General features: G+C 40.8%; 1 protein-coding gene across 3 annotated transcripts in view; it reads right to left on the bottom strand.

The window, feature by feature from the left end:
• Positions 1–669: 669 nt before the first annotated feature.
• Positions 670–19,780, bottom strand: part of LOC126377716 (fibulin-2-like) — a 56,164-nt gene continuing 37,053 nt past the window's right edge. For 2 of the 3 annotated variants that reach the window (XM_050025490.1, XM_050025491.1), the window contains exons 12-28: positions 19,538–19,602; positions 18,459–18,587; positions 16,507–16,650; positions 15,705–15,864; positions 13,274–14,172; positions 12,535–12,729; positions 11,721–11,837; positions 10,869–11,045; positions 9,595–9,738; positions 8,796–8,950; positions 8,300–8,395; positions 5,650–5,777; positions 4,386–4,525; positions 3,487–3,631; positions 2,333–2,453; positions 1,788–1,909; positions 670–1,328 (exon numbers count right to left, since the gene is read on the bottom strand). In XM_050025490.1, the coding sequence (XP_049881447.1) occupies positions 1,166–1,328; positions 1,788–1,909; positions 2,333–2,453; positions 3,487–3,631; positions 4,386–4,525; positions 5,650–5,777; positions 8,300–8,395; positions 8,796–8,950; positions 9,595–9,738; positions 10,869–11,045; positions 11,721–11,837; positions 12,535–12,729; positions 13,274–14,172; positions 15,705–15,864; positions 16,507–16,650; positions 18,459–18,587; positions 19,538–19,602 (3,100 nt within the window). In that variant the 3' untranslated portion in view covers positions 670–1,165. The remainder of the gene's footprint in view (positions 1,329–1,787; positions 1,910–2,332; positions 2,454–3,486; positions 3,632–4,385; positions 4,526–5,649; positions 5,778–8,299; positions 8,396–8,795; positions 8,951–9,594; positions 9,739–10,868; positions 11,046–11,720; positions 11,838–12,534; positions 12,730–13,273; positions 14,173–15,704; positions 15,865–16,506; positions 16,651–18,458; positions 18,588–19,537; positions 19,603–19,780) is intronic. The other variant, XM_050025492.1, reaches the window with a different exon arrangement.

Genomic DNA, 19,780 nt, shown 5'->3' with positions numbered 1-19,780 from the left:
CTAACATCACAAACGTACATCGATAAAATACTTAAGTACCTATTTTCATTCACATTGTTCATCTTAAAATACATAAAATGTAGACCATTGTTTTCTTTCTAAAAAACAAGTGCCAGTTTAATACGCCTATTGTAAATTGTGATGTAAGTACACAATGATATGGTACGTATTTAATTCCTTGTAAGCAAACTACAACGGCTTGCAATACTAAGCACCTACTACACTTTTAAAATAATCTTTAATATTAGAGATTTAAAAAAACGTATTATAGATAATTTTATCAGCTTTCTCTGTAACTTATATACAAAATTAAACTCTTTATCGAGTCCTTTTATTCTGAAAGTTTATCTGTAAAACTTAGTTATGCAGGCCAGTATCACGGACAAGCGCCAACTAGCGCATATTTTAGGAACCAATTAGTTCGCTTCGTTCGTTTTTCAGACAATGTAAAAGGTTTTTGGAAATGTAAAGTATTAACAAGAAAACCTAACAGATGTCGCTATTAACCAACGCCAAATAAAAGAATACGAAGATTAAGTGCCGACGGAACTCTGCCTTATATGGGAGCACCAACATTACAAATACAATTTTTTGGCTGTCAATTTGACAACCAACTTCTACTTTTTTGTAGCTGTCTAGCTGTGTATTTTTGTATTCTAGCTAGCTGTGTATTTTTTATATAATTCGCCATATTGATTCATCTTGTGTACGAACATCGCTTGCATTGTATTTTTAAGATTTATAAAAAAATAATTAAGTAAGTGAAAGTGCTACCAACAAATCGTGGTTTTCTTTCATCGAGTTTCTACCACACACCAGCCCTTCAACCCAACAGAAGTTCTACAGTATGGCACAGTTCAAGAAGATATTGTTATTAGAATTGTACTTGCCTTGGCGTCGAGACGGACCCAAAACGTATAAAACCCTAACACCCATATTTTAAGGCCTTACTTGAACTCGGTTCTTAACGGCGCCTCAAACCTGACTCGAGTACTCGTATCTCTAGTATGGCATGACGTCATTATTTTCGTATTATTATGTTGGCAGCATGATATGCTCGACTCCAGTGAGTAAGTCCTCAAGTCGAGGACGTAAGTGTCAACTTAATGCTGAGTCGAGTCGAGTGAAAATCTTAGAATATGGGTGTTACTTTCGGACTAGAGGTCTAAAATTCGTATTCAGACACGTAAATGTACAACTTCGCAACAGCTATACCGCCAAATTGTTCCCCATTGTACAGTTCCATCGATAGTTCCAACTCTATGCTCTGAGGGCCTTCCAGTGACCGGACGAGGGACATGACCGCTTGGTTGTTTGTGTGCACCAATCTGTAGTTAAATATAAAAATAAGCAACTAAATAAAAAAACCTAATCCCGATCAGAAACATGATCCCAAAATTCCCGAAATTAAATATGATCCGATCCCAAACATGATCCCAATCCCAAACATGATCCCAAAATTCCCGAAATTAAATATGATCCGACCTCAAACATGATACCAATACCAAACATGATCCCGATCCCAAATATGATCCCAATCCCAAACATGAACTCACTCTCAACATGATCCCGATCCAAAAAAATAATCCCGATCCGCAATATGGAATCTGGATCTCAAATATGAAACCGATCCCAAACCCGATATCGAATAAATGATCCCGATCCGAAATATGATCCCAGTCCTAAACATGATCCCAATTTCAATAATGATATTGATCCCAAACATGATCATGATACAGACATGATCCCTATAAAGCGAAATGATAAGTCTCAGCGATAATACTCACAGGAATGCGTTGATGTCTGCCCTATCCTTAACGGTAGGAGGCGCGTTGACGTTCACCAGACGCAATTGGAAACGCATCTTGGCATTCGGCCACGCTGGTCCTCGCATTGTGAAAAGATCCACCTGAGGGAAGACACAAAGAAGAACATTCAAAAAGAACCCAAAAACGGAATTGATAAAAAAACACGTTAATTTTAGAAATAAGTTTACAATTACCAGTATTGGGGTTTCTTTTAAGTAACCAAGGAACTTGTAGTAGAAACCCCGCTCTTCCTAAGGTGTACAAAATATAGATTTTAAAGGTAATTACTAATTACAATATTCAGGCCTAAATGACATTAAAATAGAGGGAAAGAAAACTAAGAAAAAAAAAATGCAAAAGGGTGATTAGTGTATGCGCCCGCGCGCTTGAGTGTGCAAGTAGTAATCAACCTACAAGTAGTGCCAATTAATTCATGAGTTATAATTTAAAATAAAATTAGGAGATGTCTGCAGGAATCAGCAGTAAAATTCTCTGACCAAATCGTTGTTATGCAATTTACTGACCTTAGAATCAGGTATGTAGAGTTTGGAGACGAAAGTTATGAAGTTGTAAGAGTACGTGGTGGGTTGATGGGCGCAGTCCCAGTCTGATGGAGGACAGATCTTCTCGATGCGAGTGCAACGGCTGGAAAGAAAAAAAACATTAATTCATAGTCACTGCGGTGCTGTGGTTCACAGGAATCCAGGTACCGGAGTTGCACCAATGAGTCATTAATTTACCATAAGTGCAGTTTTCACTAACACAGTTGGCTCGACCGTTAAAGACCTCTAACAGAAAGTCTAACAGAAAGCTCGATGAGGTGTGGATGTTTAGTTCATCTTGCGATGTATGTACCTCTTACTACCCCATTTGGGATATAGTCGTGATCTTATGTTATTTTAAAGGTAAGACAAGAAGAGAACAAATTCATTGGCCAATTCTAGTGCCCTATAGGGTGGAGCCTCCTTGAATGACGACCCTGCTGGGACTTCCAGGAGAGACAGTTGTTACCACCAAAATTTGAATAAATACTGATTTTATTTTGTAGACAGGACTTGCAGGCCTAGCACGTTATGTAAGCGCGACGCGACGTGACATAAGGTCCTTGGTACACGAGACTACCGGGACATCAACACGTCGCACTCCAAGGGAAATATCGTATTAGCTTATAGAAAAGCCAAGAAAAAGAAAAATAGATACTCACTTATTCCCATAAGAAATGAGAAAATTGATAGTTTTTAACGACATATACATATACATACATAGGAAAGTGAGAATACTAAGGAAGGATAGTGAATGGGAATTTGATTGTTTATATGAAAGGAGGATGGTTAATGAATGGAACGTAAGGCAGTTTTGAAAAGTAAGAAAGGGAGTCTTTGGTGCGATGTCGGCCGAGTTAGAGGATTTTGTTAAAATATAAGTAGTAAAGATATTTAATAAAGAGTAAAGATATTTAAAATATCCCGTGTTATTTATATATCCCACATACATACCTAATATTATGTGACACGACACACTTTTCAATTCAAGTCGAGAGCAAGTCGGTGCGTGAACGAGAAACCTTAACTCGTCGTCACCGTTCGTGGACTGTTGCGGAATCCAGGGAGATTCTAGAACTAGAGCTAGAAGGGGGAGATGAGTGTCCATTCTATGTGTATTCTGTTCTATTACTTACTGTCGACCCTCAAGTTTATATCCTGGTGGGCAGGCAACGCTGTGACAGCGGTATCCTCCGCGGGTGTTCAGGCAAACATCGCTGGTGCCTCCATACGTCCCTGTCTTAGCGCACATCGCTTCGCCAGTCTCGCATTCGTCGATATCTGTTGAAGTTTGACATTCAAATACCATAGCACTCATCACACCTGTATCTTTCTAGACAGAGGTGAATAGTATACAGGCTGTTAGTGACATCGTAGCGAATACTGAGGGGGATGATTCTGTGTGTCAGGATCGAAGCAAATGGAATTCTATAGTCTCTGCTTACCCCGGTGGGAAATAGGCGTGTATGTATGATTCTGAGTTAATATCAAGTGGAATTTTCCGACACAATATTTACGTGATCTTTTTAAATTATTTTCAATTTCATTCTTTTCCGAATTTCCATTTGATATCAACTCAGAATCATGGCCTGATCCGACCACCCCTCAAAGTTTTCGTGACGACGTCACTATCACCCTATATAGGTACACCCATTTCTCGCCTTATTTTTGACGTGACTTATTGTAGATTTGCCGCAGATGGCATTAACTACTTGGCCAGACAAATGGGGAGCGCTGAAGGCTCTCACCCGGTACAACGTTTAAGACAACAGGCCTGAGGGTGCCCAGTTGGGCGCGAACCTCGGCTCAGGGCGTAGTCTGAGAGGAAGAATATTTGAAAGGATTAATCGATAGTGGGTCGATAGCGATAAGTGCTGAATAAGGGAAATCGTCGACCACGCCGGCGGGGTCGGTATCGGGGTTCTGAAGTGTTTAGTGTATGAATCAAACTCATAAATTCGACTTCAGCAGTCTAGCTCCCCGAACTGTTCAAAAAAGAAGATATAGAAAAGGAGAATCATTACAAAGCACTTACCAATACAGCTCCTCTTGTCTTCAGAGAGTCTGTAACCCTGTGGACAGATGCATCGGTAACTTCCAGGTTCGTTGACGCAGCGCCCCACGCAAGGGATCTTGGACTTAAACTCCGTGCATTCATCTACATCTGAACATGTGCTGTTGAAAGAGAAGAATGGTTTATTCATTAAAATAATGTTCACACTGGGACTAGGAGCGAACAAGATAGAATACGTTCAGGGAGGTTAAAAATACCACAAAGATATTAACTCAGAATCACGGCCTGAATCATCCCCCTCAATATTCGTTACGATGTCTTACACAATGTATCAGACTCAAACTGAAAAATATCTTTACTTATAACATCTATACTTTGAATCGACAATATTTTATGTAGAACGTCTCATCCGCCTAAAAATACTGCAACTTCTCACAACTTGTGTAGACGCGGAAAAGTAGCTGCGAGAAAGATCTGGCGCTGTTCTTAAAAATGCGTCTGGAGCTAGTGACAATGTCCAACATAATAATAATAATAAAAACACTTTATTGCACACAAATTCACAAAACATTTACAGTATAAACTTATTCTAAGGTGGGCAGAGGCGGCCTTACCGCTGAGAGCGATCCCTTCCAGACAACCTTCGGTAAAGGATACGGTACATTTGTACAGCTGCAGTGTAGCGCGCAGATACGTAAAATAAAACAATAGACACATTTTATATATACATACACAATCTTATATACTACCTAAATATATACAGGGTGTTAGTGACATCGTAACGAATACTCAGAGGGATGATTCAGACCATGATTCTGAGTTAATATCAAGTGGAATTTTCCGTCGCAAAATTCATGTTATTTTTTTAGTTTTTTTAAATTATTTTCAATTCTATACTTTTGCGATGGAAAATTCCACTTGATATTAACTCAAAATAATCAGCTGAATCATCCCTCTCAGTATTCGTTACGATGTCACTTACACCCCATACAAGTACATACAGTAGCCATACTAGTAGGTATGGGTGTTAGTGACACTGTAACGAATACTGAAGGGGATGATTCAGACAATGATTCTGAGTCGATATCAAGTGGAATTTCCTGTCGAAGAAGTCATGAAAATTTTAGAGGTTATTTAAATTATTTTCCGTTCCATACTTTTGCGACGGAAAATTCCACTTGATATCAACTCAGAATTATGGCCTGAATCATCCCTCAAAGTTTTCGTTACGATGTCACTAACACCCTGTATGTGTATTATACACATACTATAGATATATACATACCTATTATCTGGGTTGAGCCTGTATCCCCTATGGCAGGTACACCGGTAGCCGCCCCACACGTTGTTACAGCGGTGCTGGCAGAGAGATCCGGAGGGGGATTCCATGCATTCGTCTACGTCCACACACACCTGGACACAGGTTTTAAAAAAATAAGCATAAAAGTTTACTGTAATCATATAATAAGGTACAATACTACGTATAGAAAGGCAACTCTGCTCCCCACCAGTGTATGAGCTAGGTTTACCGAATAATCAGCCATGTCCTAGCCAAACTAAGGATCACAAAGTGAGTTATGTGGTAAGTCCCCACCTACCTACAGATCGTGAGCCCAACGCTCAACAACTGGCAAAGCACATAGGTTTTTTTTTTAGAGTTTCTCCCGAGGGTTAAAACCGCCCTCGAGAGGACTTTATTGGGAACCTTAATAAAATCGAACACAAAGTTTCAAATTGCATGCCTTATGTTTACAAAACTTAAGTGGCTAACAGTAGACTGCAAGTCTCTGGAGACCTCGCTATTGGATACGCATCCCGATTAATATGCAGCCATAGGTACAAAAGTTATATGAAAAAGATTTAACAAACTTATTATTAATAGGCACTTACGCCGTTATACAAATTACAATGTCTAACAGTTAAACAATTATACAAGTCCAAAAGAAACGATAAAATAGAGTAAATGATCAATGATAGTACAATAATTAATAAAACAATTTCAAATAATTAGTAATGAACAAAAATACAGTTAAGCACAAATAAAATAGTCTGCACCGGCAGATGTTACAAATTTTGAGACAAAAACTTAATTATAATGAACATACAAGTTGCAAATTAAATGTACAACATCGGATTATAAAAGTCTAATAAATGTTAATAAAGTCTAAAGCATGGTAGTTACGAGATTACTTACAGTTTATTATGATCACTCACATATTAATTGTCACACACTAAGTCACTCGTTTGGACCGTAATCGATACGGTTATTAATTTTTAACACCATTGCTTTAACGCGCGGGCAGTTAGGCGACGTGGCCTTATGCTTTGTATCACTATGGGTCTTGAATTTGGTGTTGTGGTTCGTGCAGTTGTAGCATTTAGGATTGCCTTTCTTCTCTAAGGCGGGGCAATTCTCAATTTGATGGTCAGTTTCCGCGCAGAATGCACATGGGGTGATTGCGTTGGTGCATCTCTTCTTGATGTGGCCGAACTGAAGGCACTTGCGGCACTGTATAAAGGGCGAGAAGTCCTCCACGTGAGTACGTTGATGATCAATGCGAATGCGGCCCATCGAGAGTATCTTGCGCCAGACGCGGGGGTGAGTCACAAAGACAGCGTTGTAGAGAGCTGGGTTCCTGTTGTTCCGTTTGAAGCGTAGTAATAAGTCACCATCCTCTTTAATGAGGTCGCTGATTTCCTCATTTTGGCCCTTGATGATGGATATCAGGTCGTCCGACGAGATGTCATTCGGGATACCTTTAACCATAATCATCGGTTTAAGGGTCTTAGCTGGTTCCGCCGCTATGTCCGCCGACTTCTTAAGACGTGTGAGGGTGTCTTCGCGTTCAGTCTCATTGTCAAATTCAACTCGGAGCTTGTTGTTGGATAGTGGGGTCACTTGTAAGTGGGGCGTGTAGTCTTCGTAAGTTGTTTGCTCAGCTTCTGTATCTCCTCGCGGACACAAGTGACAATCTCCTTCTTCATTTCCTCGCTGGATGGAGGCGAAGAAGGCGGCGGTCCAGATGATGGAGGCGGAGGAGGAGGTACAGACCAGTCCAACTTCTCAACCATGGTCGCTATTCTGGTGCGTAGTTCTTGTACTATACTGATGACAGATCTTTTGTTCCTAGCCGTGACACTCTTCCCTTCGCTGAGCTTAGTGACGATCTCCTTGAAAAGCAAGCCGTATTCTCTAACAAAATTGTCAAGAACTACTTTGTTGGGATGTGGGGGCTGAGATGAAGTATTCTTCTTCGCACTAGTTGGCATATCGACGGGGAAGAAGCAAATACTCCTATCTTACACAGACCTAACTGTAAGATAGGAGTATTTGCTTCTTCCCCGTCGATATGTAGGCTCTGATGGTCTTCATCGTCGTAGAAGTCGTATGCGTAGTCGTAGTCAAACATGGTGGCGGCAGGTCCCCGAAGTCCCTCAAGTCACCGGGGTACCCCAGGTAACCGAGGTCCCCCAAGTCACCGAAGTCACCCGGGTCGCCGAAGTCACCCAGGTCACCGAAGCCACCCAGGTCACCGAAGTCACCCAGGTCACCGAAGTCACCCGGGTCACCGAAGTCACTGAGTGACCAAATTCGAAAGTCACCAAAGTAACCGAAGTCACACAAGAGAGGGCGATGTGCGCACGTCCGCTCCCGATGAGCGCTAGACGCAGACTAAGCACATAGGTTAGGTAAGCAGGGTTTGCTTACCTAACCTGAAGATTTGACAGAAACAGTCAGTCGACTGTCTGACCCTCCAACCCGCGAGGGGAAAGCCACCCCAAACCATGTTAGGTCTCATACCTCCGAAAAAGCATTTCTAGGGAATGTGGATCAACCATTCAACCCCTGGACGACAGAGGCCGTTAACTAATGCGTGCTTAATTAAACAATGATCTGACTTATACAATAATGTAGGTTTCTAGTCATACTTTACCTTTTCATTAACAGGAGCTGATCTGAATCCAGTGTGGCATTTGCATTGGTATGATCCGACGGTGTTGACGCAGTCAGCGTTTTGGGAGCATATCGGCTGAAAAAATAACTTCACATACTTAATTTAAAAGAACAATCAGAAACTGCAAGTGCTAGGAGCCTCAAATTTTGCATGGGGTTAAATTAGTACTTAAATTAGTGATGATGTTCCTTTTAAGACGGGATTTTGCAAATCGGATAGCGAATTTTCTATGAAACTAGTTTTTTTAAGACACTGATTAATCACGAAATCTTAAAAACTATAACACCTACAAACCTGAAAATTGGCAGGTAGGTTCATTATAGGGTGCAGACTTCTGCTTAGAAAGTATATCATGAAACCCCACCCCTAAGAGGATAAAACGGGGCTTGGAAGTTTGTATAAAATTCCTATGTTTTAGAAGCCAGAGATTCCACTCGTTCGAATCTACTGATCATGATTTTGCAGGTGTTCTTACCATATTTCCACCCATGGAACACTCATCAACGTCCTCACATCGGTTGCCGTCAACCAGCTTGTGTCCTTGAGGACAGCTGCATACGTAGCCTCCAGGTAAGTTGGTGCATAGCATGCCACCACAAGAAGCCTGACCGGTGGAGCATTCGTCGATATCTGCAGAGTATTTGTTACTAAGATCAAATAAGCTCACGACTATATACTATACCATACTACATTAAAGGTATATTGATCTCAAGATGAACTAAATACCCACACCTCACTAAGCTTTCTGTTAGACCAACGTGACAGGTGATCCGTATCGCCGTCTATAATGGTCGAGCCAACTGCGTTAGTGAAAAGTGCACTTCAGTTAAATTAGAAGTCGGAAATCAAAAAAACTTGTTGAATGTCAATTAATATAAAACTCATTAATAACCCGACAGGATTAAATTGACATCACACGTCAAACGGGTAGCATATGAGCGAGATGCCTATTTTATTTGCCCGGGTTATTCATTCAATTTAAAATTAACGGGGGGTTGAAATGGCCACATTTGCGCATATAAAAGTAAGTGCGCAATGCAAACAAATGTCAAATAGCAAAATTAATTTCTTAGAAGAATTGCTTCGATGTGGCCATTTTAACCCTCCAGTTGTCAATCATCCGTCCCTTTCCTATTCGACGGATAAGAAAAAGACAGGTATAATTTAAAATAAACTTAGATAGTGAGTACTGGAATCAGCACCAGTATACAATCCAAAACGGTCTGGAAAGTCCCTCATTGCTTCAATGTAGCCTTTTCAACCCCAGAACTCACCTTCACAAGTATTGTCATAGCCCAGCTTGTACCCTACAGGACACGACATGACGGACCTGCTGCCACCAAGCTGAGTGACCTCAGGGTCCACATACTTAGTGCCTTTGAAGGTCTTCTGCACGTCTGAAGGGCTGGGTGGGCGACCTGGTGGAGAAAATATCACTTTGATGTTTTTATTTAGGTATTTAGTGATACTTGTCAACTATTGGTTGCCAATGTGGATAAAAACTGCCTATTTCTCCCATCAGGTGTCGCTACTGTTAACTGTTCTTAAAGTTATAAGACAGTTCCTTATACTATTTGAGTATTCAAACATATTGTTTTCGTTATATTTTTACACTATAACCCTTTGCGCAGAGTTTAACTGCAAAATCATAGTCATCACCATCACCAGCCCATTAACGTCCCCACTGCTGGGGCACGGGCCTTCCCTATGGATGGATAGGGAGATCGGGCCTTAAACCACCACGCGGGCCCAGTGCGGATTGGTGGTTATTAACGACTGCTAATGCAGCCGGGTCCAACGGCTTAACGTGCCTTCCGAAGCACGGAGGAACTCGAGATGAAAACTTTTTTTTGTGGTCACCCATCCTATGACCGGCCTTTGCGAAAGTTGCTTAAAAATCATAGTGTTATATATTTATTCCCTCAAGATCGGAAAGAAGAAAAGTTGCAGAAACTTATTTTCAATAAAAAATGCCTTTTTCCAACTGATGCCTATTCTTTTCCTAACTCATCCTTCAGGCAGGATACCCCACGTTGCTCCACATAGGAATTTATCATGAATTTTAGCTGGACAGTGGCCCCGATTCCTGCAGACACCTCCTAATTTTACTTTAAGTTATACCTGTCATTTTCTTATACGCCGAAAAGGAAAGGGACGAATGATTGATAGCTCTTAATTTTAGGAAGAATGAGTAAAGGAATCACTAACCCGGACGAATCAAAAAGGTATCTCGCTGGTATGCAAACCGTTCGACGTGTGCTGTCAACTTAATTTTGTCGAGTTATTAGCCAATGTTAAATTTTTAGACGGTTGTTTTAGATTTGTGCTTAAAATTGACGTGTGTTGACGCGTGAATTTTATGCTTGTCGATTACCCGTCCCTTTCCTTTTCGGCGTACTTATAAGAAAATGACAGATATAACTTAAAATAAAATTAGATGGTATTTACAGGAATTAGCACCAGTATGGAGAACTGTGAAAATTTTGGAAAACTCGACGGTGCTGCCGCCTCCATTTGAGCTTCTCATTTATAACTTAATAGATCTTACCAGGTTCATTTCCATAGCCGGTGGGGAACTGCCCGCTGGTCCTCACCGGGACACAGCGATGTCTGACGTCATCGAGCACCCAGTTGGGTGGGCACTCACATCGGTAACCCCCCTCAGTGTTCACGCATATCTCCACAGTGGCGCAGTTTGCTTGGCCGTTTGTGCATTCGTTTATGTCTGGAGAGAGGGATACAGGGTGTAATTGGCACCGTAACGAATACTGAAGGAGATTATTACTTCGGAGATGAAACTTTACAAAAAAGGTTATTATAAAGTTAGTGATTATTTAGAAGATATGAATGCATGGGATTAACTGTCTGAGAACTGATATTAGGCAGCTAAATTACTAAATTGTTTACTTAACAATATTTTATGTTTCTTTTTTTTTAAAAAAACGTTTAGGGTCCTGTGCCGAGGTTATTCTTGCAGCTTCTTTTCCCTCGGTATACGGGTTGTGAGAAACTGCAGTAGTTTTAGGCGGATGAGACGTTCGTTATGTAAAAATTGACGATTCAAAGTGTAACTATGTTACCTACTGAATAAAGATATTTTTGAATTTGAATTGTTCATGATTCTAAAAAAACCGTCGCAAATGTATGAAACATCCGACAGGGTGTAAACCATGCTCTGGCGCTGGTGGGGAGCGGAGAGTTGCCGTTCTATACGTCGTATTATTCCTTATTCTATGACAGTATACTTTTTTGCTAATTTGTGTCCAGGGTTGATGAGATTGGTAATCCACCTCACAACCCACACGATAGCAGAATAATCAGTATACCTTTTTTACAAAGTTTTTAATAAATAAACGAGCTGAAGAACCTCGGGACCACAGTGACTTCATAAAATTTTTACCTTCGCATTTGCCAGTTTGTGAGTTCAAGTGGTACCCCACATCACACAGGGTCCGTGGCCGGAACGGTCTCGTGGTGATTGGTCTGTAATCTGGATAGCCCCAGAAATAGGGTCGATCTGCAAGATTCAAATAAAATAGTTAGGAAAAAAGAAACGTTTTGTTAAAAATATCATAAACATAAATACCCTTACGCCACCACCAACCCGCAGTGGGGCAGCGGGATGGAGTATGCTCTATACTCTGGTTGATTGAGGGGTGGTCTGTGCCCAGCTTCTTCTTATCGTTCGATGGCAAAGTAAATAGTATCGGCCCAAAACTTGGCAACGATGCCCAGCAATTGGACGTATACAGGGTGTTAGTGACATCGTAATGAATCCTTGGGGGAGGGAAGGGAATTTTGCGACGGAAAATTCCACTTGATATCCACTCAGAATCATGGTCTGAATCACCCCTCAAAGTTTTCGTTACGATGTCTATTTACCATTACATTTCGCTATCAGTTCAGTTTAAATTTTATTTATTTTTTACAATACGCTCGTCCCGACGTGAAAATTCATGTACAATCTACGGTACTATACATGAAGTTAGTGATATCGTACCAAAACCTTGAGGGATTATTTTGACTATGATTCTGAGTTAATATCAAGTGGATTTTTCCTTCGCAAAAGTATAAAATTAAGAATAATTAAAATAAATACCTACATGAATTTTGCGACGGAAAATTCCATTTGATATTAGCTCAGAATCATGGTCAGAGTCATCCCCTCAGTATTTGTTACAGTGTCACTAGCATCCTGTATTTATGTAACTCACTCTTAGTAGGAGCAGTAGGTGAAGGAGGCGGCGCAGGCGTGGTGGTCGAGCTAGTAGTGATGACGTCACAGGCGCCAGTGACCAGGTCTCTACGGAAACCAGCTGCACATTCACAGAGGTACCCGCCCATGGTGTTGCGACAGGTCTCCGTAAGGCCGGAACAGCTGTGGCGGTTGGTAGCGCATTCATCGATGTCTGAAATCGAAATGGGTAGAAGAAAATGATTTAGGTACATAATTATGTGCTTAGACTTCAGAGCCTAGTTTTCGTTTCACTGTCCTTTGATTCACTGTTCTTTGTTTGGCTAGGACATTGCAGGCTGAATCAACTGGTTGTCCGAAAAAGTAGTGGACTCATTTTATTAAGGAGTGGAATTCTCTGCCGTCTTCTGTATTTCCGAATGCATATAACCCGGGTGCTTTCAAGGCCAGAGTGAACAGGCGACCTTCTGGGCGAGATCGCGCCATCTTAGGCCTCGTCAATGCCTTCGGGCAAGTCTGGGGCCAAGAGCAAACCCATCAAGAGTAAAAAAAAGTAAGATGATTCCGAGCTTCGGAAGGCACGTTAAGCTGTTGGTCTCGAGCTACTAACCTAAATGCCTCCACCAACCCGGAGTGGAGCGGCGTGGTGGAGTATGCTCCAGACCCCCACCGATTGGTTGAGGGGAGGTCTGTGCCCAGCAGGGGGACGTATATAGACAGCTTTATGTTATGGATGTGTGTACTATAAAACAACTTACCATAACAAGCACCATAATCATCCATTTCAAAGCCAACTTGACAATTAGTCGGTTTTTCATTCACCTTCGTCCATTCATTCTTTGGCAGGTTCTTTGTATCAACCACTACCGACCCATCCTCTTTCTTCTCTCCTCTAACTGTTGCTGTCTCTTTCCCTACATCCACAAATACCACCTGGGGTGGAGTTGGTGATGGTTGCTCAGGTTGACGCGAATCGGGTTGTAGAGATTCATTCGTTTCTCGTGGTGTCGCGTCTGGTTTCTGTTGTTCAGTTGTATCGTAGTGGTTGTATGAAGGTGGTTCAGGTGGAGACTCGGGTTGTCTGTAATCGGGTTGCTCTGAATCAGGTTGCTTAAACCCAGGTTGTTCTGACTCAGGTTGTTTATATTCGGGTTGTTCCGAGTCAGGTTGCCGGTAACCGGATTGTTCTGATTCTGGTTGTCTGTAACCAGGTTGCTCAGACTCTGGTTGTCTATGACCCGGTTGTTCTGATTCAGGTTGCTGGTAATTCGGTTGCTCTGACTCTGGTTGCTTAAACCCGGGTTGTTCCGACTCAGGTTGCCGAAAACTGGGTTGTTCTGATTCAGGTTGTCTATAACCGGGTTGTTCTGATTCAGGTTGTCTATAACCGGGTTGTTCTGATTCAGGTTGCCTATAGCCAGGTCGCTCTGACTCAGGTTGTTGGAAGCTCGAATCTATTTGGGGCGTTTCTGGTTCGTGTCTATCATTCTTTGGGTGGTCTTCTCTGTCCAATGGTATTGGGATTGGTTCCATAGGCGGTTGACTGGGGGTGGTAGGAGGTTCAGTAGGTTTGATTGTAGTGGTGGTAGAAACCTGCTCTGGTTTGGGTTGCGGTTGTGGTTCAGTAGGTTTCGTTTGGTTGGTTTCTACCTCTTCCCTGAAATAAATGTTTATTGGTTATGATATGCTGCAAAAGTCCAATCAGTTTCTTGCAAAGTACTTAATAAATTAACTGGTTGTACTTAATACCTCTTGGTTACATGTCGTTTCTGTAATAGACCAAAAACACCTATAAAAACATAAATTTTACAATTATGACAACTAATGGTTCATAATTATTTCACGACTGTTTACAAATAATTCGCTGGGCTCAGTGACTGAACTTTTGCTCTTTGATTGTACAATGTCATATTCACTTTCATAAATGGGTGTTCACCGTTCAGGGGTGTTGATCATCTAAATTTATGTGAATTGAATTTCAATTCTTCTCGCGACCGCAAAGCTTCTCGCTTTAAGGCCGCAGGTTGGAATCCAGCACAAGCCTAAACCAATGATGTCGATTGTCGAATTTCTTTTCGAATTCATATTTGGTTCATAAATGTTGATTACGTGCTCAGCGATGAAGGAAACATCGTGAGGAAACCTGCACATTACCGAGAAATGCGGGTGCTGAGCTGCGGGTTCAAGTCTCATCCGAGTCGTATTTTTTTTTTATTTAATTTTTTCTTTGGAACGTACACAGAGTCCTAGGGTGGTATTAATAAATGAATCTCAGCTGGTACTGTCCTCAAGATCACAATTAAGTTTCTGTTTTTATATGAGAACTGTCACATTGACATTATCTTGAGGGCAGTCTCGAAGCTGAGATTAGTTTATTAATACCACCCTTAGTGACATCGTAACGAAAACTTTAAGGAATGATTTAGACCATGATTCTGAGTTGAAGTTGAATTTTCCGTCGCAAAAGCATGGAGCCGAAAATAATTTTGGAAAACACTAAAATTTACAATATGATTTTTCTAACAGGAAATTCCACTTGATATCAACTCAGAGTCATGGTCTGAATCATCCCGTGTTCGTTACGATGCCACTAACACCCTGCATAGAATTAATGATATTATGTTACATACATATTGACAATTACCTCCGCACAATATGCCAGGAAGAGGAAATGACTGAAAACCAGCGCTGGATAGCGCCATAGCATGGCTCCATCACAGCACAAGCTGAGCCATTTCCTTTTGCCCGTATTCGTAATATTCATAATTACCTAGTTCTTATAGCAAATGTATTTTTTTACTGGCAATAAATTTATTTTATTCTTGTTCTTATACATAAATAACATAAACTGCCTATATACGTCCCACTGCTGGGCACAGGCCTCCCCTCAATCAACCGGAGGGGGTTTGGAGCATACTCCTCCACGCTGCTCCACTGCGGGTTGGTGGAGGTGTTTTCACGGCTAATAGCCGGGACCAACGGCTTAACGTGCCCTCCGAAGCACGAAATCATCTTACTTTTTCGGACAATCAGGTGATTCAAGCCTGAAAAGTCCTTGCCAAACAAAGGACAGTCTCACAAAGTGATTTCGACAATGTCCCCATCGGGAATCGAACCCGGACCTCCAGATCGTGAGCTTAACGCTAACGATTCTTATACTAATAAGGTTTTTATAATCTGAAAACTCACTCTGAATCGTAGTACTCGTATTCATACTCCGGGGCTGGAGTAGTTGAGGTAGTGGAGTGATGTTTGCGGACGCAGCGAAATGATCCTGGGTGATTCTCGCACTGATACTCCGGGCCGGCGAACGCGCAGTTGTGCGTACCCAGGGCGCATTCGTCGACGTCTGGGATGGAGATTAATAAGAGTTAGATGACTTCTTTCTCTCAGACGACGCCGAAGTTCGCACCCAACTCGGCACCCTCAAGCCTGCTGTCTTAAATATTGTACCGGGTCAGAGCCATCGGCGCTCCCCATTTGCCCTGTCAAGTAGCTTTTTATTTTTTATTTATAACACTTCATAAATTACACATACATTGGTTTACGAACATCGATAAACCTAACAGGTTTGTCTCGATAACTTACTATATATACGCCGCTTTCTCATTATTACATTTAAAGAACTTATCATTAATCATTCACCTAGGTGCTTACTAATGCTATCTGCGGCACTTCTAGATTTATATAGTAGATTTGCCGCAGATGGTATTAACTACTTGGCCGGACAAATGAGGAGCGCTGAAGGCACTCACCTGGTACAAAGTTTAAGACAACAGGCCTGAGGGTGCCCAGTTGGGCTCGAACCTCGGCTCAGGAAGCCGTCTGAGAGGAAAAATTATTTGAAAAAATTAATCCAATAGCGATAAGCGCTGATTGAGGGAAATCGTCGACCACGGTATCGGGGTCCTGAAGTGTTTGGTGTCGCGAGCTGATTGGCTGCCTCTATGGCTAGAGTAATCGGGTCGTCGGTCAAAAAAAGAACACATACCTTCACACTGGCTTGTAGAAGCTTGAAGGATGTACCCGGTACCACAAGAGGTGAACCTGATACAGAGGAAGGAGCCCACTGTGTTGTCACAACGTTGGGATCCAGGGATGCAGTTGTGAGCTGATGTAGCGCACTCGTTTACGTCTGGAAAGAATTAAATGATAATAATATATATGTAGGAATGAAGTGGAGGAGCTCGGTGGCGCAGCGGTAAACGCGCTCGGTCTGCGATTGTTGAAGTTAAGCAACTTTCGCAAAGGCCGGTCACAGGATGGGTGACCACAAAAAAAAATTTCATCTCGAGCTCCTCCGTGCTTCGGAAGGCACGTTAAGCCGTTGGTCCCGGCTGCATTAGCAGTCGTTAATAACCATCAATCCGCACTGGGCACGCGTGATGGTTTAAGGCCCGATCTCCCTATCCATCCATAGGGAAGGCCCGTGCCCCAGCAGTGGGGGGATGTTAATGGACTGATGATGATGATGATGTAGGAATGGTAGGCTGAATGAAACGTAACGTGTGTGAAAGAGAGAGCGACGAGTGAGCGAGAGAGAGGAAAGGATTGCGGAATGACAGGGAAATGGCGGACGGTTGTTTTTAAAGAGGAAAACGTAGATATTATAAAACGTTTTTAATGAACAACGTTAAAGAAATAATAATCGCTTCCTTCATACCCTATCCCACATATCTTTTTATTATTTGTTTATTTATTTTTTTTATTCTTATTTAGTGCCTGTCTTGCAATCTTTGAGGGCTAATTATTTAGTTTTTTGCCCTTATTAAGGGTACTTTTTTGGATGTTTCTAAAAGCCTATTAAATGGAGCAGTTTTTAGAAATACTTTCAGGGACACTGTTGGTGATTCATAGTATCCAATAGTATGAATCACCAACAGTGTTTGGGGATAACTTTTTCCTTGAAATATATGTACCTTCATTAAAATACGAATACCAAAAGTGACTGCAAGTTTTGTATTCGGATTGTTGCTATGTCTACCCTGTTAGCGATTATAAGCGTGATTTTTATTTACTTTTAATTGAAAATGTGTCTTTGAGCACCTTTAACAATGTTAGAAAGTAGCAGCTACATTGTATGAGAATGTCAAATTTTCCTTCAAATCTGTCTGTCTTGCAATCTTTGAGGGCTAATTACTTAGTTTTTTGCCCGTATTAAGGGTACTTTTTATTAATGTTTCTAAAAGCTTATTAAATGGAGCAGTTTTTAGAAATACTTTCAGGGTCCATGACAATCTCATGTGTTTATTATTCTTCAGCGAAGTTTTAACAACTGTAACAATTTTGGTCGAATTCTCACTTTGACTTCCGATAACTTTTTTTTATCTTTGATTTCACTTTGATTTATATTTGATTGAGCGGTACGCAGACTTAGGCATAGTTGTGAAGTAAAATAAAATAATTATTAAGAAATGGATAGCGACAAAATGATTATTTCTGAAATAAGGTAGAAAATTTAGAAAAAGGTACAAAATGGGTCATATCTCCTAAACCGTAAATAATTGCTGAACATACATGGGGGTGTTTCTGGTAGCTAATGAGCACCTCTTTCTAATTTTTCATTTTGAACCTGAACTTCTGGGCCACCCTGTATATTTATTTATTGTGTGTGTGTGTGAGAGAGAACATATGACCATGATGAGATTTGTCATAACATGGACATGTCTCCCAAATCTTGAATCTAGAAACGCAATATTCGAATTTTTATTTAACATTTATTTTTATACATTGTTTTAGGTTTACGGGGTGGAAGGCAAGAGGGAAACCACTGCCCTATTTTTCCCTAAAAATGTAGCATGGTGAATGCTGCACCGACAAGAAAGTGGCCTTAAATTAGTGACGAATCATAGCTGGCGAAGAGTGGGTGTATATACCTAGCACCCACTACAAATCTCTGCCTACCCTTTTGGGGATACAGGCGTGATGATGAGGTGTACTAACCGACACATCCCCCAGTGATGTGGTCGATCTCGAAGCCAAGTTTGCAGCGGCACTCGTGGCTACCGTTGGTGTTCAAACAGTTCTGATGCAGGTCGCAGAGGTGCGTCCCTTCTGCGCATTCGTCTATATCTAGTTAAAAAAAAAACATAATTAGTCTAGTTCCATAACAAAAAAGCTCATTAAAGTGATTATCTAGAAGATATGAATGCATGGGATTAACTGTCTGGGATCATTTTGTGATCAAATCAAATCAAATCAATTTATTTGCAAGAACACATAAAATACAAAAAGGCAGTAAAATAATTTAAATAACAAGGTTGTGATGTGTTCGGCCTGCATGCTGGCGTACAAATATACATAAAAAATTATAATAAAGAAATGGTACATCGAAAAGAAAATTATTAAATATAATACTTTTTTTTGCTTGAAAGAAACCGTTTCTAAAAAATAAATATTTTTATTTTGAAGATTTAAAAAAAAAACGGCATCTCAAACCGTTATATGAGTTATGTCAAAAAATCATAAATAATTAGTACGATAACCATCTGTCAGGATATTACGGGTTTTTTTTGCCGTTTTCGAGATAATCGGATTTTTCATAGTAGCACCATACAAATTTTTCGTAAAAAAAATATAATTCATCCGCTTTTGCACAGAATCAACTCGGGTATCATTTTCCTATAGTATAGTAATAGGTAGTGAAAGCTATATCCAGCAAAAACACTATGTCTATGAAAGCCATTTTTCGATCCATAGTGCGGTGTCGGCTGGACGAGGAAGGCCCGAGGCCTGTTTAATAAAACTTACAATTGTAAATTACAATGACAATTTGGTGTTCATTACGTAGCTAATATGAAACTGCAATATATTCGTGATCACACACTCCGCAATGTACATCATATTGTCATTGTAATTAACAATTGTAAGTTTTATTAAACAGGCTCTAGTCAGGTGGTGTAATAGTTAACACGCTCGTCCCGGCTTGACAAGAGCTGCGAGTTCAATTCGCGTCCGAGTTAGAATTTTTTTCGATTTTCTTTTCTCTTTCTAAGTTTCCCTAAGCACGGATGATTCCTTACCTTCACAAATATGGGTCCCAGGTTTCATTCGCATGCCTTCAGGGCATTTATTCCCTTGTCGCCGCCTACAAAACGATATGTTATTAGTTATGTAGGTTACTCACCTACTTCATATACACTTCTCATCAAAAAAATCGAAACACTTCCGTTTTCATTGTTTCTGTCCGAATTTAACACAAAAAAGAATTCATACGATGAAAAAAAATACATAAATGTATAGCTGGCAGTTTGGCCATTACAGTA

The sequence above is a fragment of the Pectinophora gossypiella genome, chromosome 24 (genome assembly GCF_024362695.1).
Source record: "Pectinophora gossypiella chromosome 24, ilPecGoss1.1, whole genome shotgun sequence".
In the NCBI taxonomy this organism is placed as follows: domain Eukaryota; kingdom Metazoa; phylum Arthropoda; class Insecta; order Lepidoptera; family Gelechiidae; genus Pectinophora; species Pectinophora gossypiella.
Note: the sequence above shows the minus strand (reverse complement) of the source record. Positions and strands in the feature narration are given on the sequence as shown.